This window comes from Mobula birostris, chromosome 30 (assembly GCF_030028105.1).
Source record: "Mobula birostris isolate sMobBir1 chromosome 30, sMobBir1.hap1, whole genome shotgun sequence".
Classification (NCBI taxonomy): Eukaryota; Metazoa; Chordata; class Chondrichthyes; order Myliobatiformes; family Myliobatidae; genus Mobula; species Mobula birostris.
The window spans coordinates 14932785-14956430 of NC_092399.1; the positions used below are offsets into that span (position 1 = coordinate 14932785).

General features: G+C 43.6%; 1 protein-coding gene across 2 annotated transcripts in view; it reads right to left on the minus strand.

Moving 5' to 3' along the window:
* LOC140190629 (bone morphogenetic protein 5-like) overlaps positions 1–23356 on the minus strand; it is a 76611-nt gene extending 53255 nt beyond the window's left edge. For both annotated transcript variants that reach the window (XM_072247371.1, XM_072247370.1), the window contains exon 1: positions 22896–23356. In XM_072247371.1, the coding sequence (XP_072103472.1) occupies positions 22896–23286 (391 nt within the window). In that variant the 5' untranslated portion in view covers positions 23287–23356. The remainder of the gene's footprint in view (positions 1–22895) is intronic.
* Positions 23357–23646: the final 290 nt, after the last annotated feature.

Here is a 23646-nt window from a genome sequence, read left to right on the forward strand (position 1 = left end):
AGAGCTCATGATCTCTTAAATAGGAAAATGGACTTAAGACTATCTGGTTAACTGATGAGGAGCTACAAGAGCAGGTGCGATCACATGGTTGGAGTTAGAGTCCAAATCAATGGAACATTAAACATAACTGTTTTTGTCAATGGGAGGAAGCCACGTATGAAACTGGTCACAGCAGATGTGTAATATAAACCAATAAACCACAGTGTAAATTGATCAGGTTTATACAACGCCAAGCTTGTCTCTGCATTCAGAGTAAAACTTGGTGCACTGGCGTCATTGGGAGAGTGAGAAAGTCATCATTAACGGAAGGATAAGCAGGACACTTTCAACTGAAGTTTGCCATTGTTGACATCAGTAAAGCTGAATAATGCATGGTGAACTGTAATAGCAGACCAAAGCAATATGATTTGTTTGAACTATGAAAATTTTCTGCCTCGGCATCTTATCATTGCCCATTTCTTCTCCCTTCACTGATTACTCATGATAAGGTAGCTTTCTGTTGGACAAGGCCATCAACTACATAATCATGTTGGTTGTTTGGAGACTGAGAAAGCTGCCACACCAGTGGAAGTTCTGGACCTGGCAATCATTGTTTTATTAGGGATGTATTTATAAACTTCTCAAAGTGAGAGAAATTAAATGTTCATGTGCCGTCACCTACCTATGGGAAAGATGAAAATAAGGTTTCTTCAACTACTGCACAGAGTCTTGTCATCTTCAGAAGTTTTCAGATGACTCTGCCATAGTTGGATGCATCAGCAAGGGAGATGAGGGTGAGTACAGGGCTACGGTAGGAAACTTTGTCACATGGTGTGGGCAGAATTATCTGCAGCTTAATGTGAAAAAGACTAAGGAGCTGGTGGTAGACCTGAGGAGAGCTAAGGTACCGGCAACCCCTGTTTCCATCCAGGGGGTCAGTGTGGACATGGTGGAGGATTACAAATACCTGGGGATATAAATTGACAATAAACTGGACTGGTGAAAGAACACTGAGGCTGTCTACAAGAAGGGTCAGAGCCGTCTCTATTTCCTGAGGAGACTGAGGTCCTTTAACATCTGCCGGACGATGCTGAGGATGTTCTACGAGTCTGTGGTGGCCAGTGCTATCATGTTTGCTGTTGTGTGCTGGGGCAGCAGGCTGAGGGTAGCAGACACCAACAGAATCAACAAACTCATTCATAAGGCCAGTGATGTTGTGGGGATGGAACTGGACTCTCTCACGGTGGTGTCTGAAAAGAGGATGCTGTCTAAATTGCATGTCATCTTGGTCAATGTCCCATCCACTGCATAATGTACTGGGTGGGCACAGGAGTACATTCAGCCAGAGACTCATTCCACCAAGATGCAGCACAGAGTGTCATAGGAAGTCATTCCTGCCTGTGGCCATCAAACTTTACAACTCCTCCCTTGGAGGGTCAGACACCCTGTTCCGATAGGCTGGTCCTGGACTTATTTCATAATTTACTGGCATAATTTACATATTACTATTTAACTATTTATGGTTCTATTACTATTTATTATTTATGGTGCAACTGTAATGAAAACCAATTTCCCCCGGGATCAATAAAGTATGACTATGACTATGACTATGTAAGGCCTGTCTGTGATCATAATCCTTAAAAGCAAAACTTGTTTTTTTTTGTTATTCCTCTCCGCACTGGGTGGCCACCTTTTTGTTACTTTAGCACTTCTGTCTGTTCTTTACGAGGCCGAGTTACTCACTCAACACTCAACCCAGCACGGACAGAAAGCCTGCGAGGAGCCGCCTCAGCCGGATTCGAACCCGGGACCACTCGCCCCGAAGTCCGGTGCAGATGCCACTACACCACTGGCTGGCTGAGAGGTGAAATTTGGCTGTGAGATATTTAATAGTTACTAAAGACACAAACACATGTCCTATTCAATAGTCCTCACTGTGGCCCGGTTGGTAGCAGTCTGGCTTCTGCACCAATAAAGTGCAGATTTATTTTCCATTGTGTAGGCTCAGTACAAAAATCTGCTGACATCAAGTGTAGTATTGCGGTTCAGTATTCGAGGTACCAGCATTTAGGTGAGACGTTAACCTGAAGATCTGATCTCTTTCCTTTATTTACTTTATTGAATCATTATGTGATATGTTGTATGATGTCGGTGATCATGGTCTCATGACCATGATTGTTCTTGGCAAGTTATTCTACGGAAGTGGTTTGCCATCGCCTTCATCTGGGCAGTGTCTTTACAAGACGGGTGACCCCCAACCATTATCAATACTCTTCTGAGATCTTCCGCCGGGCATCAGTGGTCGCATAACCAGGACTTGTGATATGCACCAACTGCTCATACGACCATCTACCACCTGCTCCCAATGGCTTTACATGACCCTGATCGTTGGGGAGGGTGTGGTGGATGTGTTGCTAAGTAGGTGCTACACTTTGCCCCAGGGTGACCTGCAGGCTAGTGGAGGGAAGAAGTGTCTTACACCTTCTTTAGTAGAGACGTATCTCTACCCCGCCTCTTCATTTACCTTATTGCTACTGAAAAAATCTTGTTTTTATTACTTTATCATATTCCTTCCAATATTTCCACATTTTTGTCAACTCTCTCCGGACTTCCTGCGGTCAAGGGAAAAAAAAGCTCCTGTATTTCCACACTGCTGGAGACCTTTATGCCTGGAATCATTCAAATAAATCTTTTCTGCAGATTTTCCAAACTCAACTGGCTGAGAAATAACCCAGTGCTTGGCAAAACTTTAGCAGAGATTTATTACCTTTGTGATCTACATCTCATTGAAGCCATGGATCCCATTAAAGCATTTTGTTTTAAATGGGCCTTCCAAAGTTTCCCTGACATGTTCAGAAATTTGTGCACATGTACCTCATGTTCTCGTGCTCCCTTTAAAATGTATAATTTAAATGACCTCCGCTCCTTCTTCCCGATAAAATATATCACCCCATACTTCTCTGTTGTGTCCGCCAGATTCACCAGCCTGCCTACATCTGTAACTGGGGCAATGCAGGAGGAACTCAGCAGGCCAGGCAGCATCTATGGAAAAGAGCAAACAGTCGACGCTCTGGGCCGAGACCCTTCGTCAGGACTGCTGATTTCCTCCAGCGATTTGTGTGTGTTGCTTTGGATTTCCAGCACCTGCAGACTTTCTCCAGTTTGTGATACATCTCTAACTACCTACTACATTGCTAGCCATCTACAAATTTTAAAGTCATTATTAAATTGAGGCATGGTTTATTATTGAAACCTCAGGGAAACTTCCCGTATTTCCATAAAATAATTGTTTATTCGTATCCTTTCTACTGCTTACTCCTTAACCAGTTTTCCAGCAATTCTGTTACATCACACTCATTATTTATTGCTATTTATTTATATCTGTTATTCCATAGTTTTTAAATATATTAATGCATAAGTCTACATTAGTAGTTGCCTCTTATGTTACAAAATAAAAGTCTATGTATTTATTTACTGAGAAACGGCCCAGCAATGCCAGATTTAACAGCTTAATCACAGAACAGTTTACAATGACCAATTACCTACCAACCGGTACGTCTTTGGACTGTGGGAGGAAACATTTGACTCATTTCAAAGAGGACCTTGTGTAACACATGAAATATCCACTGAAAAAAGCACTTTTCTTGATATTCCCTTTGGGGGAGGGGTGAATGGCTGTTGCTGGGATCCCAACAGAATGACCCTTTTTGTTGTGGTCTCACTTTGCTTCAGACCCTCAAGCACAAACACATACACACGCCCACAATACCGAACGAAAACAACTGCAATAAATGTTACCTCTCGCGAAATGACGTGTAAAGCAGATCATTTAGCATCAGAAAGACTGAAAGTTTCAGGCATGTCAACCAGAAACGATTCTGCACTTGTTTGTTCCCAGTTTTCAGCCCCAGATCTGGCAGGAATAAGCAAAGTCCCCAGCAACCAATGTTAGCAGTTGCTACACATATTTATTCCTTTACTCTAGTGTATTCCATGTTCTCACACTGAAGTTACAAATCAAAGCTGGATCAACTCCATTTAAATGTCAGCGTCTGTTTCACACAAAGAAAGAGCTGGAGGAGAGTCATCTGCTTCCCTTTTGATCTATAAAATGAGACTTAAAGGTATTACATCTGTGGGAAAAGAAGATGCACACTCTAAGTATTGAACATATTGTGATTCATTATGTTCTTGATGCTGAAGGTCAATGTCATGATTTAGTGTGCATGTACTGGTCTTCTGGTTTGGAAATAACAGAAAAATATGTTGGACCTGCCTATCACCTCCCCCCCCGCCCCCACCTCCGGGTCCCCTCCTCCTTCCCTTCCTCCTATGGTCCACTCTCCTCTCCTATCAGATTCCTTCTCCTCCAGCCCTTGACCTTTCCCACCCATCTGGCTTCACCTTTCACCTTCCAGCTAGCCGCCTTCCACTCTCCCCACCTTTTTATTCTGGCATCTTCACCCTTTCCTCTTCAGTCCTGAAGAAGGGTCTTGGTCCAAAACGTTGACTGTCTGAGCAACACACACAAAATGCTGGAGGAGCTCAGCAGGCTGCCAGCTTCGACTACCTATTCGTTTGCATGGATGCTGTCTGACCTGCTGAGTTCCTCCAGCATTTTGTCTGTGCTGCTCACGATGGACATCGCCTGCAGATTTTTATTTTGATTTGTATCCTAGTCTCTTTTGCTTGAGCAGTCCCTTGGGACTTGTTTCCTCTCTGGTTTTGTGGGCCCTGCTGTGGTGATGAGGGAAATGTGGGCAAGAGACACTGAATGGGACAGTCTGGTCAACCTTGTGCTCCTTCTCTGTTTATTCTGAGCTTCTGCCTTCCCAAATGTCCATAAGACCCATAAGACCAGAACTGGGCCATTCAGCCCATGGAGTCTGCTCCACCAATCCATCATGGCTGATCCCGGATCCCACTCAACCCCACACATCTACCTTCTCGCCATATCCTTTGATGCCCTGACCAATCAGGAAATGATCAACTTCCAGCTTAAATATACCCACGGACCTGGCCTCCACCGCAGTCTGTGGCAGAGCATTCCACAGATTCACTACTCTCTGGCTAAAAAAAATCCTTCTTACCTCTGTTCTAAAAGATAGCCCCTCAATTTTTGAGACTTTGCCCTCTAGTTCTGGTTACCCCACCATAGGAAACATCCTCTCCACGTCACCCTATCTAGTCCTTTCATCATTTGGTAGGTTTCAATGAGATCCTCCTGCATTCTTCTAAATTCCAGTGAGTACAGGCCCAAAGCTGCCAAATGCTCCTCATTCGTTAACCGCTTCTTTCCTGGAACCATCCTTATGAACGTCCTCTGGACTCTCTCCGATGACCACACATCCGTTCTGAAATGGAGCCCAAATACAAGTGCAGCCTAACTAGAGCTTTATAAAGCCTCCTTCATTTGCACCAGAATGGAACATAGTCATGATGTTGTACTTTTTAAGGAGGCTTCGAGAATCTCCTTACCTAATTTTCATTGGATAAATTCTTACTGTGATGTTGCTCAGATTAAAAATCTGTAAGACAAATATCCAGGCCCTGTTATACAATAATATTTCCTGACAAAATCCCACAATAAGATCATGGAAATTGAGGGAGAATTCAGATGGCTTTTTTTTGTGCAGGATAAAGTATCAGATGGCTCAGAGACCATTTATCAACACCACAAGAAGCCTGCTTGGGGAGAGATGGGCCAGGAGTACCTTACAGTTGGAGAAGAGAAGGTGGCCATGGGGAGGTGGAGTCTGGTCCAGAAAATGACTGGAATTTCCATTGAGATCCTAGAGGAGGTCCACTATGGAAAGAATCAACTTTTGAGATTGTTACTGGCTTCTGGGAACTTCTTGATGGAAAATGCCCATGCTGGATGTCTCTAGTCTGGAGCAGGCTTGCAGAAGTGCTCCAGCTATTCAAACTTTTATTTGAGTTTTCAGAGTTGGCTATGTAAACAGTCCCCTGGACCACTTTAGAGCAGCATAAACAGTCAATGTTACAAAGGTTCAGTTGACGTCAGGGAGGGAGAGGGAGCTGTAAACCTCTACACCATAACAACAAATTCTTGGCAACTAGACATGGGGGCTTTAGTTATTCACGTCAAGGGTAGGTATTTTTTAAAATGAAGCATGAGGTATAATGTTATTAATGTTCTCTATCAATGAGTACAAAGTTAAATATTAATTTCTAATGCATATTTTAGATGTTTTGATTATAATAATGAGTGTATTACATAAGCAAATCCTGACAAAATGATACTGACGTGGCAAGAGTCAGTCAGGTTTAATACCTGAAATTTGTAGTGAAATTTGTGAACTTTACAGTAGCAGTATAATGAAATACGTGATAAATAAATAGAGAAAAAAACTGAGTTACAGTAAGTTTATGAAATACTTAAGTTAGTACCAAAAAAACAGAAACTAAGAAAAGTAGTGAGGTAGTGTTCACAGGTTCAATGTCCATTTAGGAATCGGATGGCAGAGGGGAAGAAGCTGTTCCTGAATTGCTGGGTGTGTGTCTTCAGACTCCTGTATCTCCTTAACAATGAGAAGGCGGTATGGCCTGAGTGGTGGAAATTCCATTAGTTAACTGGCGATCAGAAATGGCAAACCAGAGCAAAACTGTGTTTGCAGCTGCTTCACTGTTGATTAAAACATCAATAGCAGTATGGTGGAGGCTTTCAGTGAAGAAAGCGAAATTTCTCCAGGCAAGGAGTAAAAACTCAAGTGAGAGCATAAATTAGCTTAGATCTTGCAACTGGTTTTGTAACTAGAAAAGTCAGGCAACTTAAATGACATTTGTTGCTGTTCAGGGAGGAAAATAAATTTAGGACGTCAGCTAATTTTAAGATGTTATTGAGAATTCTCCCTTATCGAAACTAACCACATCATTCTGATTGAGAGGCAAGCTCCAGAGCTTCCACTTCTTTCTGGAGAGGAGCCTTGAATCTGCTCAATATTTTCTCCTGATTTTAAATCTAAACTTAGCACACTACATGTAGGTAATTAATGGCACGGCACACAAGGCAATCAGACCTTGAATTGTATCTGCTGGGAGTCTATAGTGAAACCAAAAAACACAGTCTATAAAAAATGTTCAGCAAAAGAACTTGGTCATTCATTGTTCTGAACAGCACCTCAAATACATTTATGCCAGGCTGCCAAAGTACCACTTCTTGTCGATTTATAACACGTCTGAATCAGGTTTAATCTCACCAGCATATGTCGTGAAATTTGTTGTCTTTGCAGCAGCAGTACAATGTAATACATGATAATAGGGAACAAAACGAGAATTTCAGGAAGCATGTATACATTAAATAGTTAAAGTAAATAGGTAGTGCAAAAATAGAAATAAAAACATAGTGAAGCACTGGTCGTAGTTTCAATATTTATTCAGAAATTAGATGGCCTACTAGGATATTTGATTCCAAGCGCACTAAAGTTTTCACTTCCTGAAAATGCTATCACTGGTTTAAAAACTTAAGTTCAACACACTAGGATGGAGTACTAGCAGAGGTTTTTCAAGTCCATCACTACCCAGGAAAGCCATCACATCACTGCAGAGCCATGGTGTGGGTGGCAGGTAACCACATAGAGTAATGTAACATTTCATATCATCAAGACAAGGATTGGAAGTCACTAGCATCATCGCAAAATCATAGTGAGCCTTTAGCAAAAGCTCTTGTCAAAATTCTTCTCTGAATTTCACTACTAAATTTGATCTCGATACTAAAAGACTTGTATATCAGTCGTGCCGCTGAAACTCAGCATTTCAAACAAATTGGACCATTTTTTTGTCTCAGCACAGTTCTCTTTGTAAGGAACAGGTAAGTTTGAAACCATAGTTCCAAAATTACCCATCATTGCGATTACCTTTGTGTCAACTTTGCGTTGGTTGAAGGTGAAATGTTTGGTAAGTCATCGATTTTGATGTCATCAGATTTCACAACCATCAGATACTAAAAGGAATGTTAGATTTCTATTTTGGTTGGTCATCCCCAGTTTCTGGCTAACCCTAGAGATGGGCAGGCAGAGAAGTGAAGGGAACGGGCTCCTGATTGGCTTCTGGAGATGTGTCGCCCAAGAGAGACCGAGTTATGTGACATGTCTCTGAGATGGGGGCCTAATTACAAACTGAAACGTAGGTCAACTGGTGCAATTAAGATCAGGGGCAATTTTCATGTTCATTAGAACCGACCCCCTGGAACTGTGGGCGGTACAAACTGAACAGCGAAGGTTCTCCCTTCTTTCAGCTATATAATAAACGGAATGGTATGCACCTTACAGGAAGACAATTTTTGTAGGGGATGGGCACCCAGTTTTATTTTTTGTATTGACACCACGCCTGGAAGTAAAATGCTTAACAGATTGTAAAATTGTTATTGCTCAGTGTTGCGCATCCACCCGAGTGGAGGTTTGGCGTCTCAATAACTCCAAGCTGCTTTTCATATGAAACAGTAATGGTCTGACTGAAGCCGGGCAGCTGTATGCAGATTCATACGCAGGGATACAATAACCACGGGGCAGGTGGAGGGCAGCACGACGACGCTTACTAAGAACTGCTTTGCCCTCGCCGTAATGAGCTTCCTTTGTCCGAACCCGTCCCGCCCACCCCCTCCAGCTGCAACTAGCTGAACGTGGAAGAGAAGTCCCGACCTGCCTTCTAGTACTTCACCTGTCTAGCTCCAGAGGATGGTTTCCTGGGCAGACTGTCAAAATTACGCGGCAGAATGCCTCATCACCAGGAGTTCTAAACAAGCACCGAGACCTTGGTCGGTTGGCAGTGAGGAGACCCTTTTCTGAGAGAAAACGCTTATCCCTGTAAGCGTAAGTGCTACACCTGTCCCTACACCTCCTCCCTTGCCACCATTCAGGGCCCCAAACAGTCCTTCCAGGTGAGGCAACACTTCACTTGTGAGTCTGTTGGGGTCATCTATTGCATCTGGTGCTCCCGGTGCGGCCTCCTCTACATCAGTGAGACCTGATGCAGACTGGGGGACCGCTTCGTCGAACACCTCTGCTCCGTCCGCCACAACAGACAGGATCTCCCAGTTGCCACCCACTTCAGTTCTGCTTCCCATTCCCATTCAGATATGTCCATACATGGCCTCCTCTACTGCCACGAGGAGCCTCATATACCGTCTGGGTAGTCTCCAGCCCCTTGGTATGAACATAGAATTCTCCAACTTCCAATAATTCCCTCCCCCTCCCTTCCCCTATCCCTATTTCACTCTGCCCCATCCCCCAACTGCCTATCACCTCCCTCATGGTTCTGCCTCCTTCTACTACCCATTGTGTTTTCCCCTATTCCTTCTTCACCTTTCCTGCCTATCACCTCCCTGCTTCCCCTCCCCCACCCCTTTATCTTTCCCCTTACTGGTTTTTCACCTGGAACCTACCAGCCTTCTCCTTCCCACCCTCCTCCCACCTTCTTTATAGGGCCTCTGCCCCTTCTCTCTACAGTCCTGACAAAGGGTTCCGGCCTGAAACGTCGACTGATCATTTCCATGGATGCTGCCCGACCTGCTGAGTTCCTCCAGCGTGTTGTGAGTGTTCCTTTTCTGAGAGAACCCTCTGACACAAATAGAGTTCCAGTACCATCGTACGTTGCCCGTAATGCAGCCGCAGTGTGGAAGAGACCGCCTTCTGGACCGCGGACGATGTGGAACAGAGCGCAAAGTTCAGTCTGTGTGTCTGCGTAATGCACCAGCCTCGATTCCCAGAGACTCACAGTGCGACCAGCATCGCCTGCCGCTGCAAGGTTACCAGCTCGGTGAGAAATACGCATTTCGGTGCCGCGTGTTAGCCTAGTGCCAACCACTGGGGTTCAAATTCCCACCACTCTCTGTAAGGAGCCCATCCATTCTTCCCATAACAGAATGGGGTTTCCTCTGGACACTCCCACATTCCAGAGACGTACGGGTTAGGGTCAGCGAGTTATGGGCGTGCTACGTTAGCGCGGGAAGCATAGCAACGCTTGCGGGCTGCCTCTCGCACAACCCTCAGATATAGATCTTCCATCACAGGGCTGCAGGCTGAACGTTGCAGACTGGTGCCTCCTAAAGCCCAGGATGACTCACTGAGCATCGGACTGAAGTTTGGTGAAGTGAAGTGTTCTATGCAAGTACATGCTGTACTTATGCAGTCACTTTCTATTGCAGGAGTATGTTGGGGAGCAATTGCTCTGGAAAGAAGTATTGTAGGTCAAAGAGAGGGGGCTTAATTCATAGCCCAACTCTTCAAATATACATTTGGCCACTTTTTAAAAAATTTGACGATCTCTTCCACCCTCTTCAGCAGTAAATTCCTGACTCTTACTAAGCTCTGGGTGAAAAATATATTTCTTAATTTACCTTGAGTCTTTCTGTCAGTCATTTTGAACGCATATAAGGGCACTGTTTCTGTTTAACTACACACAGTAAAAGACACATCGTTGCGCACCTAAATGTTTCAGCATGGACTAGATGGGCTGAAGGGCCTGTTTCTGCGCTGACTCTTTAATACAACTTTATCATCAATCCTCCTTTTTTTTTCTCTGATGTCGTTAATAGTGATACTTCCACATGTCCAGCCACTCCAACGTTTGAACCTCTTCAGTTTGGTGTTCCGCCTCGCTGTAGCTCTGAATCAGCCCTGACTCCAGTCGTAAAACGTCATCCTTTGTGCCTGCGATTTTGTGCACCATCCCTCCCTGCTTATCTTTACCTGCCTACACCCTTCAATGTGATTGATCACGTTATCTGGCTTTGACACCTTCCGTCCAGCTTGGGTTGGACTGCCAGCGCCCAGTTCCTGACGTAAAGAGAGAAAACACTGTGATGACTTCTCTTCCTGTTCCCACATTACATCCCCTTCAGATCCTACTAGGTTTTACCTATTAACCCTTTCTCTGACCTCCAACACCGCCTTCTACAGCAATTCCTCCCAAGAAAACTCCGCAGCTAAGGGAGAAAAAACACCTTAGGTCGGGACACTTCCTGCCTTACAAGTGGATGATAATTTGAATCTTCACTTCACGGTCACTCCCTGAGCAAGCCAGGCCAGGAGTAGATACAGATCAAGTAAGGCCTCTGGCGATAGTTTGGGTATTTCTAATTTACTGTGCTCTGCTCGCATTTTGTCTGGGGCATGATGAATGCTAAGATACCACGATGTCTTCAGGAGTGTGTCAAGCAATTGGGCCTGGGCAAACCCAGGGAGGTGGAACTGAATAAGCACTGCCAAATCAGGACACGAGACAGCAACTGGCCTTTAGTTATTTTCAATACTGACTCCACAGGACATTTCTGTGGCTAAACCATTTTGTGTTCCTGTAGTGTGGCACAAGTCATAAAGTTAAGTATAATTTTCAGGACTACTGCTCCTGGTTCAGCTCGCACATGGACTTGAGGTCTTTAAAAAAAAAGTAAAGATTGGCTTTATTTGTCACATGTACATCGAAATAGATAGTAAAATGGATCATTAACACTAACAACCAACACACACAGCGGTGGGAATTGAACCCAAATCTTATGGCTGCCGTTGTAGAACATTACGGTAACATCTGCACTACTATCCCGGGGAAAAGGTGGGGTATTCACTTTCTCCAATAACGCCTGATCAGTGGGATGTAATCAGTGTTTTCTGTTGTTGGGGCACTTCCATCAAACAGAATTTATTCATATAACAAGTGCTGGGTCACATGATTGAAAGCAGAAACCACTGGATCCACTCAGCACAGCTTCTGTAGGAAGGGAAACAGAGATTCTGTAGGAAGGAGGGCAGAGATTCTGTACAAATGGGAGCAGAGCTGATGTTTCAAGTCAAAGCAGAACTGGGAAAGGAAAGGGAGAGAGGGAGGAAGGCGGGGAGGAGGGAGAGGGAAGGAAGAGGAAGGGGGAGAGGGATAGACAGGTGAGGGGGAGAGAGGAGGGGGAGGGAGCGGGGAGAGAGGGAGGGAGAGGGAGGGTGAGGGAGGGAAGGGAGAAAGAGGAAGAGGAGAGAGAAGGGGAGGGGAGAGGAAGGAGAATATTTAAGCTGCAGCGAGGATTAGGAAGGATGGATAGGACAAAAGGAATATCTCTGACTGGATGAGGGATGATTTCATCTGCAGCGTACCCCCATAGCAACCAGAGTTGCTATGGGCATAAGCCGTGGATGAAATCATCCAGCTAATAGATTAATGAGAGAGGTTGGAAAGAAACCGTGGAGGAAGGAAAATGAAAACGAGGGAATAAGGCCAGTGAGCGATAAAAACACAAAGAACTGACTTTACAAACTGTAAGATGCAGAGTATAGGAACTGCCCAGAAAGCCAGGCTGTACTAATGGAGGGAGTAAAACTGACCCAATTTACAGGTGGACAACCCACAGCAGAAGTTACTATTCCTGATACCAATACAAAATGCAAGGTTCAAAATTACGTCCGAAAGATTGTAACACAGACATCCCACCCTGCAAAAACTCATTTCAGGGAGGTAGCACCATCAATTTGCGGAAGACTCCCGGAACTTCCGGGAGAGGTGGGATGTCTGCAATAGAGTAGCTCCTTAGCAGCTAGCCAGCTAGTTTAAATATGCTAATGAATGAATGACACCTGTTAAACTCACCTCAACATGTCTTTTACAGTCTTAACCCAACATGGGCAATAGAAAAGTCACTGTTGCAAACAGTGCAGCGAGCAACACTGTCATTATTTTTGACCCCTATTAGGCAGGGGCATACTTTAGGGTTGTCTAGGGTGACGTACATTTTATATTTTCTTTTTTTTTTGGAACACTCTGCCATGGTGCACTCTCTCTCTCTCCCGCGTACTCTCTCTTGCTCGTGAACTCTCTCACTTGCTTTCTCTCACTCGCTCTCAAAAAATTGATTTCCGTGGTATTGCATACAGTTTGCGGACATCAGGGAGCCACTATTAATATGAGGGAGACTCCCGGAACTTCTGGGAGAGGTGGGATGTCTGGTAATACGTCCAGGTGGAAGATACTGTTTCTCAAACCTCGTTACAACTACGTAGCAGGTGACAGACAGGCAAGTCAAAGTGGGAGTTCAAAGTTCAAAGTTCAAAGTAAAATTTATTATCAGAGTACATACATGTCCGCACATACAACCCTGAGATTCTCTTTTCTGCGGGCATACTTAGCAAATCTATAGAACATTAACTGGAAACAGGATCAATAGACAGCAAACTGTGCAAATTCAGATATAAGTAAATAGCGATAAATAATGAGAGCATGAAATAGCAAGATAAAGAGCCCTTAAAGTGAGACCATTGATTGTGGGAACACCAGAGGTAGAATCAGTGTAGTTATCCTCTTTTGTTCAAGGCCTTGATGGTTGAGGGGTAGCATCTGTTCTTGAACCTGGTGGTGTGAGTCCTGAGGCTCTTGTACCTTCTACCTGATGGCAGCAGTGAGAAAGGAACACAATGGCCTGGGTGGTGAGGATCCTTGATGATAGATGCTGCTTTTCTACAACATTTTACGTAGATGTGCTCAGTGGCTGGGAGGGCTTTACCCGTGATGTACTGGGCCGAATCCACTACCCTTTGTAGGATTTTTTCACTCAAAACACCACCTATTGTGGGATTTTCTGTAGGATGGCAAATTGTGTAGAAGATGATAAAATGGACAGAATTGAGTCGAAGATTATAAAATCTGTGGAGTGAACTCAGGCATTCAGCAAAGCAGCTCACCAAACCTAGGGTTTATAGTTCATGTCACAAGAGAGTCCGCTGATGATGGACGTCTGGAGAAACACACACAAGATGCTGGATGACCGGCCCCAATGGAGGATTTCAACCCAAAATGATGACTCTTCATCTCCCTCCATAGATGCTGCCTGACTTGATGTGTTTCTCCAGCATTTTGCTTGTGCGCCTTCTGCTTATCGTTGACATGATTCACTTTACTTCCCAAAATGCTCACTTGTTATTGAGTCTTAGGTTATGGACTCTGAGGCATTCTACACCGGTTGTGTTTTTTTTTGTTTCAGAGGCGTGGAGGGGCCACTTATTTGACCCTTCCTTTGCAATGAATCAGAATCAAGGTTAATATCACTGGCATAAGTTATATTAAGTAAGTCATGAAAAAAGATTAAATAGATTAGTGAGGTGGTGTTCATGGGTTCAATGTCCATTCAGAAATCAGATGGCAGTGGGGAAGAAGCTGTTCCTGAATCATTGAGTGTGTGCCTTCAGGCTCCTGTACCTCCTTCCTGATGGTAGCAATGAGAACAGGACACGTCCTGGATGATGGGGGGTCCTTAATGATGGACGCGCCTTGATGATGCACTGCTCCTTGAAGATGTGCTGGATACTACAGAGGCTAGTGCCCATGATGGAGCTGACTGAGTTTACAACTCTCTGCAGCTTATTTTAATCCCATGTAGTAGCAGCACCCCCCCTCCCAATACCGGACGGTTATGCAGCCAGTTAGAATGCTCTCCACGGTATATCTGTAGAAATTTGCGAGTGTCTTTAGTGACATTCCAAACCTCCTCAAACTCCTAATGAAACATAGCCTAATAAGCTTCGATAAGCAACACTGGTACAATCATAGTTTATAGCTCACTTTCCTCACAGGTGGAATTTGCAGCCAACACAAGAAAATTAATCACCGCTGGCTGTGAATCAATATTGAAAGCTGATCTGAGATCAGTCTCTATAGTATAATTGTAGACTAAACCTTCACCACATCATTTACATCAGGGATCAGGGATCAGGGATCACCTTTCCTGTTAATTCACCACCGCAATTTTATGATATCACAATACATTAACATATTAAAAAGGTAGTGAGAAACATGTTCTGGGAGAACTGTTCCCTCTAAACTGCTCAGGTGCGTGGCCACAAAGTAACTGAAATGCTCCAGCGCACATAGCCTTTGTTGCCACACAGCCAGACTTTTCTTTTATATAATGCAAATAGAATTATGAAATTACGTTAATATAATGCCAAAATTATGCAAATATAATTTTGAAATTCATGTTAATACAATTGTGAAATAGCCTGTAATTTATGTGTTAATGAATATAAATTTTCTAAATAATAAATGTACCACAACCTTTACTTTTAAATAATTTAGTGCTTCAACATATTTCCATTGTCAGTATTTCAAGTTACAACACTTACAAATTTTAACAATAAACACAGAATGGGGGTAGGTAGCTCATTGCTAATAAACCACCAGACCTCTGAACGCTGACGCCATCTAATCAAAACATTTTACTTTCAATGTTCTGCCTACCAGTTGTTTTGACCGCCTGACATTGTTTACTTGTGTTTCGAGTTGTGGTCTGTGTTTACATCTGAAACATTTAAAGTGTCATGCAGTTTTCAGGCTGCATAACAATTTCCTGCTCAGAGAAATGGCTGATTCGTGCAGCTGTAAAATAAAATTAGAGGGAAAGTTGTCTAGAAACATTTTGTGTTGCATGATAATGCCATGGCAGATCTCTACTGCTATACAAGATTAACAAGCAATCAGGATATGGGTGTATAGTTGGTTGGCCTTTACTCAAATGTAGTGATGTCTTACCCCGAATATATGGGGCCATAGTAGGACCATATCTGGAATGTTTTATACAGGTGTGCTCTCCCTACACATGCAAGGATATAACTGTGAGAGGAGGGGTGGAATGAAAGTTCACTCTATTGATTCCTGAGACAATCCCCCCCCCCCACCCTTGCAGGAGTACCAAAGAAAGAGAGGTGATCATGTGAAAGCATACAAAATTTGTATGGGGTTAGGTAGAGAGGATGCAGTGATGACGTTTCTTCAGCTGGGAAGTCTAGACCCATGATTCACATTCCCAGGGCCAGTGGTCAGTCATTGTATGATGCAGCAGTGAGCAGCAAAACTGTGAGAAGTGGCAATCATGATCCTGAGGAACACACACACACACAAAATGCTGGAGGAACTCAGCAGGCAAGGCAGTATCAATGGAAAAGAGTACAGTGGACATTTCAGGCCAAGACCCTTCAGCAGGACTGGGAAAAAACAGGAGTCAGAGTAAGAAAGTGGTGGTGGTGGTGGGGGGGTTGGTTCCTGAGGAGGCTGACACCGACCACTGCCCTGATCTCCAATGATAAAGCGCCGAAGTGGTACATGAAGTACAGGAGGTCTTGGTGAGGACAAAGATTACAATTTGAGAGTTGGCTATTTCAGGGGATACAAGGCAAGCAAGGCCTGGTTGATCTGAGGACAAATAAGTGCAGTGGCTATTCAGGCGGAAGAGTAACGTTGTGCTGTACAACTGCTGACAAACTATATGGAACTTAAACAACAGGAATTCTGCAGATGCTGGAAATTCAAGCAACACACATCAAAGTTGCTGGTGAACGCAGCAGGCCAGGCAGCGTCTCTAGGAAGAGGTACAGTCAACGTTTCAGGCCGAGACCCTTCGTCAGGACTAACTGAAGGAAGAGTTAGGGTGACGTTTCAGGCCGAGACCCTTCGTCAGGACTAAACGTCGACGTTTCAGCCCCCTCACACTTTCAAATCTCTTAATCATTTTGGATCTCCCCCTCCCCCTCCCACTTTCAAATCTCTTACTAACTCTTCCTTCAGTTAGTCCTGACGAAGGGTCTCGGCCTGAAACGTCGACTGTACCTCTTCCTAGAGATGCTGCCTGGTCTGCTGCGTTCACCAGCAACTTTGATGTGTGTTATATGGAACTTAATACCAGAAGTATGACATCAGGAAAAATAAAAGTCTGGCTAAAAATCGGGAGAAATAATCCAATAGCTTCTTGCTCACTCAGGTGTGTGCACAACGTTACTCCGCTCCAGGTCAAGCTGATCTTTTCTCGGTGGCACACTACCTTTTCTCCTAGAATAATTCAAGTGAAATTTTCATCCCCAGAGCTTTCAGATGGTATTGCTGGGAGGCAGCATACCAATGAGAAATAGGAAAGTCTCACAGGTAGATCCCAGAAGGAGCTGAGAGGTACTGATGCCACAATGAGAAGGGAAGTCAATCTGTGTGACTGAGTAGAGAAGAATGGGAGCTAAATATGTGGAGTCTCACTTAGGTGGTTGAAGCAAGTCAACTATATCAGAACCTGAAGCAATAATCTGTCCACACCAAGGATACCGCCTTGACATAAAAGGGAGAAGGCAGGAGAATGGGGTTGAGTGGGAAAATAAATCAGCCATGATCAAATGGTGGAGTAAATGGCCTTATTTTGCTCCTATGTCTTCTGGCCTTATATGGTGATTGGAAATCAAAGTGAGTAGCGAACTATGTTATGGTTGTGCTACAATAGAGAGGACAGGTGGTTAAGTTCAAGATTCGACAGAAAATGTGAAATACAAAGAAAAACTGAAATATTTTTGCCTACCATACATAGACACTGAAATATTTTTTGAAGTTTTCTCAGTGAACTTCTCCAATCAGTTTCGCTCTGTGCTGTAGCTCTGAAACACCTCTTCTTTGGTCAGTCCCTTGGGTTTGAGGATGACTTGCTTCCACTGCAGAGCTGTATGTTGTGTGGTGACCTATGCAGGAGCTGCAGACTTCACCACAGTTGGAGAGGTGGTGCATGATGGGAAGGGTCGTGGTGGGGCGGGGGGTGATACTTGGATTGTTGTGCATTCCCTAGTTGGATATGGCCCCCATTTGCTTTAGCCAGAGGCACTCCAGGTGCTCCACGCCTTCCTGTTTGAGTGGTCTTGGCTCAGAGATTCCCATGGGTTGGAGAAGATCTTGCCTTTTCAAGGATGCCTTGAGGGTGCATTCGAAGTGATTTCTGTGTCCACCCGGAGTGGATTGATTCTTTTGGGTTGTAGTGTCAGACAGGTCAGTGATGTGACGTGCCATCTGGAGCTGGTTGAACATGTTGAAAATGGGAGAGAGTATGTTATGTTGGTTTAGTTCTCCAGTAAGCACAGTTACAAGATTTTGTGAAGGTCATGATGATGGTGTTTGTGTGTTTACAGCTCAATAAACATCTACCCAGGAATGGAAGAAAGAATGTAAGCAAGGAATGGACCAATCAGAGTTAACCAAAGTTAAAGAGGATATTGTTGAAAGAGTAAATGCTTATTAAGATCCACCCTTCTATGGTTCCATTAGACAAATACAAGCAGAATCTTTCTGATCTCTCTCCATTACCCTGCAGTGATGTCTGAAATCTCTTAAGGTTTTGCCCTCATGTTGCCCTTTTGAAACACTGTCCTTCTTACAACACAAAGCAGTGTGCTGTACATCACTTGCCTGACTTTCATCCCTATTAGAGCTGCAGTTTCCTCCAGCTGAACCGAGAAAGCTCAAAGCTACCATCATGAGTCCCCGCCAAACTCCATGCTTTCGTCATTAATTCCATTCCCTGCTCATTCGCTGTTTCGTTCTGAAGCAGGCTGTCCACAGCCAATGGGGGCTACTTGGTCTCAGGCTGAGTTTGCACTGCCACGTCTTTCCAATCAGCAAGACAAGTTCTGAAACATTCACTGATTTTGTCCGTCCTGCTTGAGCTCATTTGCTACCTTAACCCTCCTCCGTTAATCAGAGTCGGAGCACCTAATAAACAAGTTAATGGTAATGGATTTTAGGTAAGTGTTAGAAAATAGACCAGAAAGTTGCAGGTTTTCCATTTTGAATTAAAGTTCGAAGTACATTTATTATCCAACTCTGTGTACATCATTCAGACCTTGAGATTCATCTCCTAGCAGGCAGCCATGAAAAAAGAAAACCAAGAGAACTCATTGATAAAAAAGAGGGCTATCAAACACCCATTTGGTTTGGAAAAACTAAAACTCTACTATTTAAGCAGGAAAGGAGAGTGAATTCTCACAAGTCTGGGGATATTATGGAATCCAACACAAGGCCAGGCTGGTATGTCCATCCATGGCCTCCTCCGCTGTCATGATGAGGCCACACTCAGGTTGGAGGAACAGCACCTTATATTCCATCTGGGCAGCCTCCAACCTGATGGCATGAACATCGATTTCTCAAATTTCCTGTAATTGCCCCCCCCCCCATTGCATCCGCCCCTCACCATTCCCCAAACCCTTTTTCCTCTCTCACCTTATCTCTGCACCTGCTCATCACCTCCCTCTGGTGCTCCTCCCCCTTTTCTTTCTTCCATGGCCTTCTGTCCCCTCCTATCAGACACCCCACTTCTCCAGCCCTGTATCTCTTTCAGCAATCAACTTCCCAGATCCTTACCTCATCCCTCCCCCCTCCCCCTCCCGGTTTCACCTGTCACCTTGTGTTTCTTCCTCCCTTCCCCCCACTTTTTAACTCTACTCCTCATCTTTTTTTCTCCAGCTGAAGGGTCTCAGCCTGAACCATCGACCGTTTACTCTTTTTCATAGATGCTGCCTGGCCTGCTGAGTTCCTCCAGCATCTTGTGTGTGTTGCTTGGATTTCCAGTAACACACTGCTCACTTGGGCAATTAATCAAAGAAACAGCTTGGATTCGAACAGAGTTAAGTTTTGAAGAGGTCACTGGTAGGTAGATAGTAGACTCACTGGATAGTGCTTACATGAAGTTTGAGAAAGTTTTTAATAAGTTTCTTTACAATGAGTGAAATCGGGAAGTGCACACAAATATTACAGGAAATGTGAAACTTTCTCTCATAAAAGAATTGTGTGTGGCTGAATGGAGAAGAATGGAGAAACATTGAAACTTGCAAGAATCAATATCAATAGGTTCAGATAGGTCAACAAAGTGAAAAGCTAACTTTGTTTCAGTCTCTGCAGAAGCTGCTTGACCTGCTGAGTGTTCCCTACATTTTCTGTTTGGATCTCAGAGTTCCAAAAACACCCATGGTCTTTTGACTAATAGCCAACAGATTTTTGTTGGGTACGAGTATAAAGGGATACAAAATAAATTTCTGCAAATGAGGTTAAGGTACAACTAGGTCATGATTCTAAAAGCAAAAGAAAAATTGCTTATCTGGAAGCCAAGAAAAAAATGCTTTGAAATTGCCACCTTTGTATGATACAAGCTAAACTCACCATGCGATCTTGTCATTTCAAGTATTGTGATAACACTCATTCCTATCTGCTGATCACAATTAGAGATTACATGTGTGAATTTTAAACATGAGATTCTGCAGATGCTGGAAATCTTGAGCAAAGAACACAAAATGCTGAAGGAACTCAGCAAGTCAGGCAGCATCTATGGAGGGAGAATAAACAGTTGACATTTCGGGCTGAAGTCTTTAATTGCTGGAGAGTTATGCAATTAATTTCATTTCTCTTTATTCCATCTGTGTTCCCCTCTCCCTAAATTCTGCACCTAAATCAGATTTTGTATTGAATTCACCCACTCCAATTTATATTTCGTTCTCAGCCCCTGCGAGATGTTACGATCCTTCATTAGGAACAATTAAAGAAACAGATAACAGGTCCATCAGCCAAGGAGAGTGTGGTCAAAATCAGGCTATGATTTCTGGACTAACAATGCAGAGGACTGAATTAAAGATCCCGGAATAGGGGTTCAAATCCCAGCCTGTCAGCTGGGAAATTTAAATTCAATTAGCTAAAAGAATTGGAAAGATGGGTTCAAAAGTAGTGACCTAGGTAGGCAGAAGACGCGTCTTTTCTAGTGGAGCCCATAAACATCTGCTCTATTTATTGTAGACAAAATTACTAGATGAAGCACCTTCAATAACTCCAAAAGACTGAGGTTAGGTAAAATACCGAAAGGCTTTTATTCGCTGTACAATACGACCTCCACAGTGAGTGTCTGCCCCTGGACGGAGGGGGAGGGGCAAGGTGAAACACATTTATACAGGAACTGTGGGAGGAGCCACAGGGGCAGTCAGCAGAGGGGCGTGTCCAGACAGTTAACCCAGTTACAACATATATATGGTTTACCACACTAGATTACATTTGAATTCAAATCTCCAGCAAAATGATAAAAGCCCTCTAAAATTACATTTTCAAGTACTGCAATAAATAGACGACTTGCCAGCAACACTCAAACCCTCTCCACACTTTCAGCAACTTGCCCCACAAGCATGATCAGAAACCAAAACTGCAGAGACAATTCTGACTGAAGGCAGCCATGCTCCGATATTTCGGCCACACTTAAAGGTGCAGGAGGAACTCAGCCACTCAGGCAGCATGAAGGCCAGTCCCGATGACCGATCTCAGCCTGAAATGTCGGCCCTTTATTCCTTCCCATAGATGCTGCCCGGCCTGCTGATTTCCTCCAGCACTTTGTGTGTGCTGTTCTGGATTTCTAGAATCACTTGTGTTTAAAGATGCTCTGCTATGCGAGATTATTAAGTCTTTAAGAAGTGATGCCTCAAAATGGCGGCATCCGTCATTAAGAATACCCATCACACAGGTTCAGCCTTATTTTCATTACTACCATCAGGAAGGAGGTATATATATTTTACTGTAATTCACAGGTTTTTTTCCTGTTACTATGTATTGCATTATACTGCTGCTGCAAAGTTAACAAATTTCACGACATATGCTGACAATATTAAACTTGATTCAGATTCTGATCCTATGACTGTTGTAGGCTTGACATTACACTCAGCTTCTTGTTATGCAGGCGGAAACTCAGAAAAGTAAATCTTCTCTGTAAGGTGGGAGAATCATTTATATGGAACTTCAAAACGTTCAGGATATTTTAAAATTATCCGGCATTACTAAAACTAGGGTCTCAGATGGGTACATTTTTCCAGTGGGGTTGATAGACTTATGACACTTAGATCTATAAAGAAACTACAATGGAGAAATCGGCTATTTGCCATTCACTTGCCTCCATGGTTAGGAAATTGCTACCTTAGCACCTGGAACTTTCTCCAAATCAGCTCAACGTGCAGCTTCCCAGTGGAGTTAGTTAATCTGTGATTCCAGCAGAGCTTTCTAAAAGTTGGCCCTAAACCGCATTGGGTCCAGGAACAAAATCTCAGGGTAGTATATGGTGACACATACATACCTCGATAATAAATTTACTTTGAACTTGGAACTTCAAAGATGGAAATACCGTATATCCTGTAACAATTCAACAGTTGAAGCTTGATTTAACGTTTCCAATGTTGGTACATTAACAGACGTTGGAAAGGACAAATTGTTAGTACTTCAGCAAACTATGAGATTCCTGTAGCTTGTTATTTCTAGCATCGGAGGGTTATTCTACAAAGCACAGTGTTATATATCGTACTAATCTTTGTTAATTTATTAATTTTGTAACAAGGTCTAATTAGGCCATTACTTATTAAAATGCTTACTACTCTGTTAATTGACCTCTGCAAATACAGAAAACAATACTGTTCTAAAGGAAGTTATGCTGGGCTAATATTGACCTTTATTAACATTTTATCATTTAGCAAATTCATACCTGAGAATCCACCTCAGCTTGGGACAGCTGGGTTTTTGGATAATTTAGCTTTGGATGAACAGTGAGAGCTGAACATTAAAGTCTATCTATCCACAACAACTACCCTAATCCACATTGAGTCAATTCAAGGCAATTTCTCTAAGGCAATATTTTTGTGCGATCTGTAAAGTTATAATTTTCCGCAAGATTAGTTTCACCATTTGATCTTCCATTGTTTGTGAAATGCTACGCACCATTTAAGAATTTCTTTGTGGCAGGGGTTCCCAACCGGGGGTTCACGGACCCCTTGCTTAATGCTATTGGTTCATGGCATGAAGAAGGCTTAGCGGTGGTGTAGTGGCATCAGCTTTGGACTTCGAGGCAAATGGTCCCAGGTTCGAATCCGGCTGGCCCCCTGCACACTTTCCATTGGGTTGAGTGTTGAGCTAGCAACTTGGCCTCATGAAAAACAGACAAATGCTAAACAAACGGCAAGGTGCTGCCACAAGGCATGGAAAGGAACAGCAATAATAAAAGTTGGGAACCCCTGCTTCCTGGCCAAGTTATACTATAGACTAAATCATCAAGAAGCTAAATCTGAAGTGCTACAAATCTAAAAGTGTATTTTTCTTAAACACACACTTACCTACATTAACAAAGCTCATTACAGTATCTGCTTGACTGAGGAAGGTCTCTTCCAGGGGTGTGTGTGCGCTCTGGAACGTATGAAAAGGCAACGAAGCCCCCTGCCACCGGTCCAACTCCTCGTTGGCTAAAGTACGGTACAGGTCCAACATGAAGACTGGGGCAGAAGATGAGCGTTTGAAGGAGAGCAGAGGCTTGGGGCGGCGAGGTAGGCCCAGGATAGACAAGATCTCTTTTTGCATCTCTCTCCTCTCCCTGCTGTTCAGTCTACGATGGATAAAGCTTGAATGAGAATGGTGCTTCAACAAGCTCCCACTCACCAACTCCACAAGCAGTCCCAGTAAACACATCAGAAGGAAAACAGTCTTGTCCCATCTCTGCATTCCAGCCATAACCAATAATTGCTGTTCTTTTAATTTATTAGAAAACCTCTGCACTGAAAATGCCAGAAAATCCTTCGAAATTCTTCATGTAAATACGAACTGTTCTGAAGATAACAATTTTCTGCTGCAATGAAAATAAAGAATTTTTACGAGAGAAAAAACTTGCACGGAAGCTGTGCTAGCTTAGTGTTGCACTTTTGATAGTCATGGCTACCAGTCAAAGCTTAAATGGATCCAGGAGCTTTCAATTCTTCAGCAAATAAGACTTCAGTCGCAGACTTCCACATTCAGCTCCTGAGTCTCCAGAGCCTGTATTTATCGAGTCTCAAGCTGTTGAAGTGACTCAGCTGATTCCCCAGGGTCATTTAC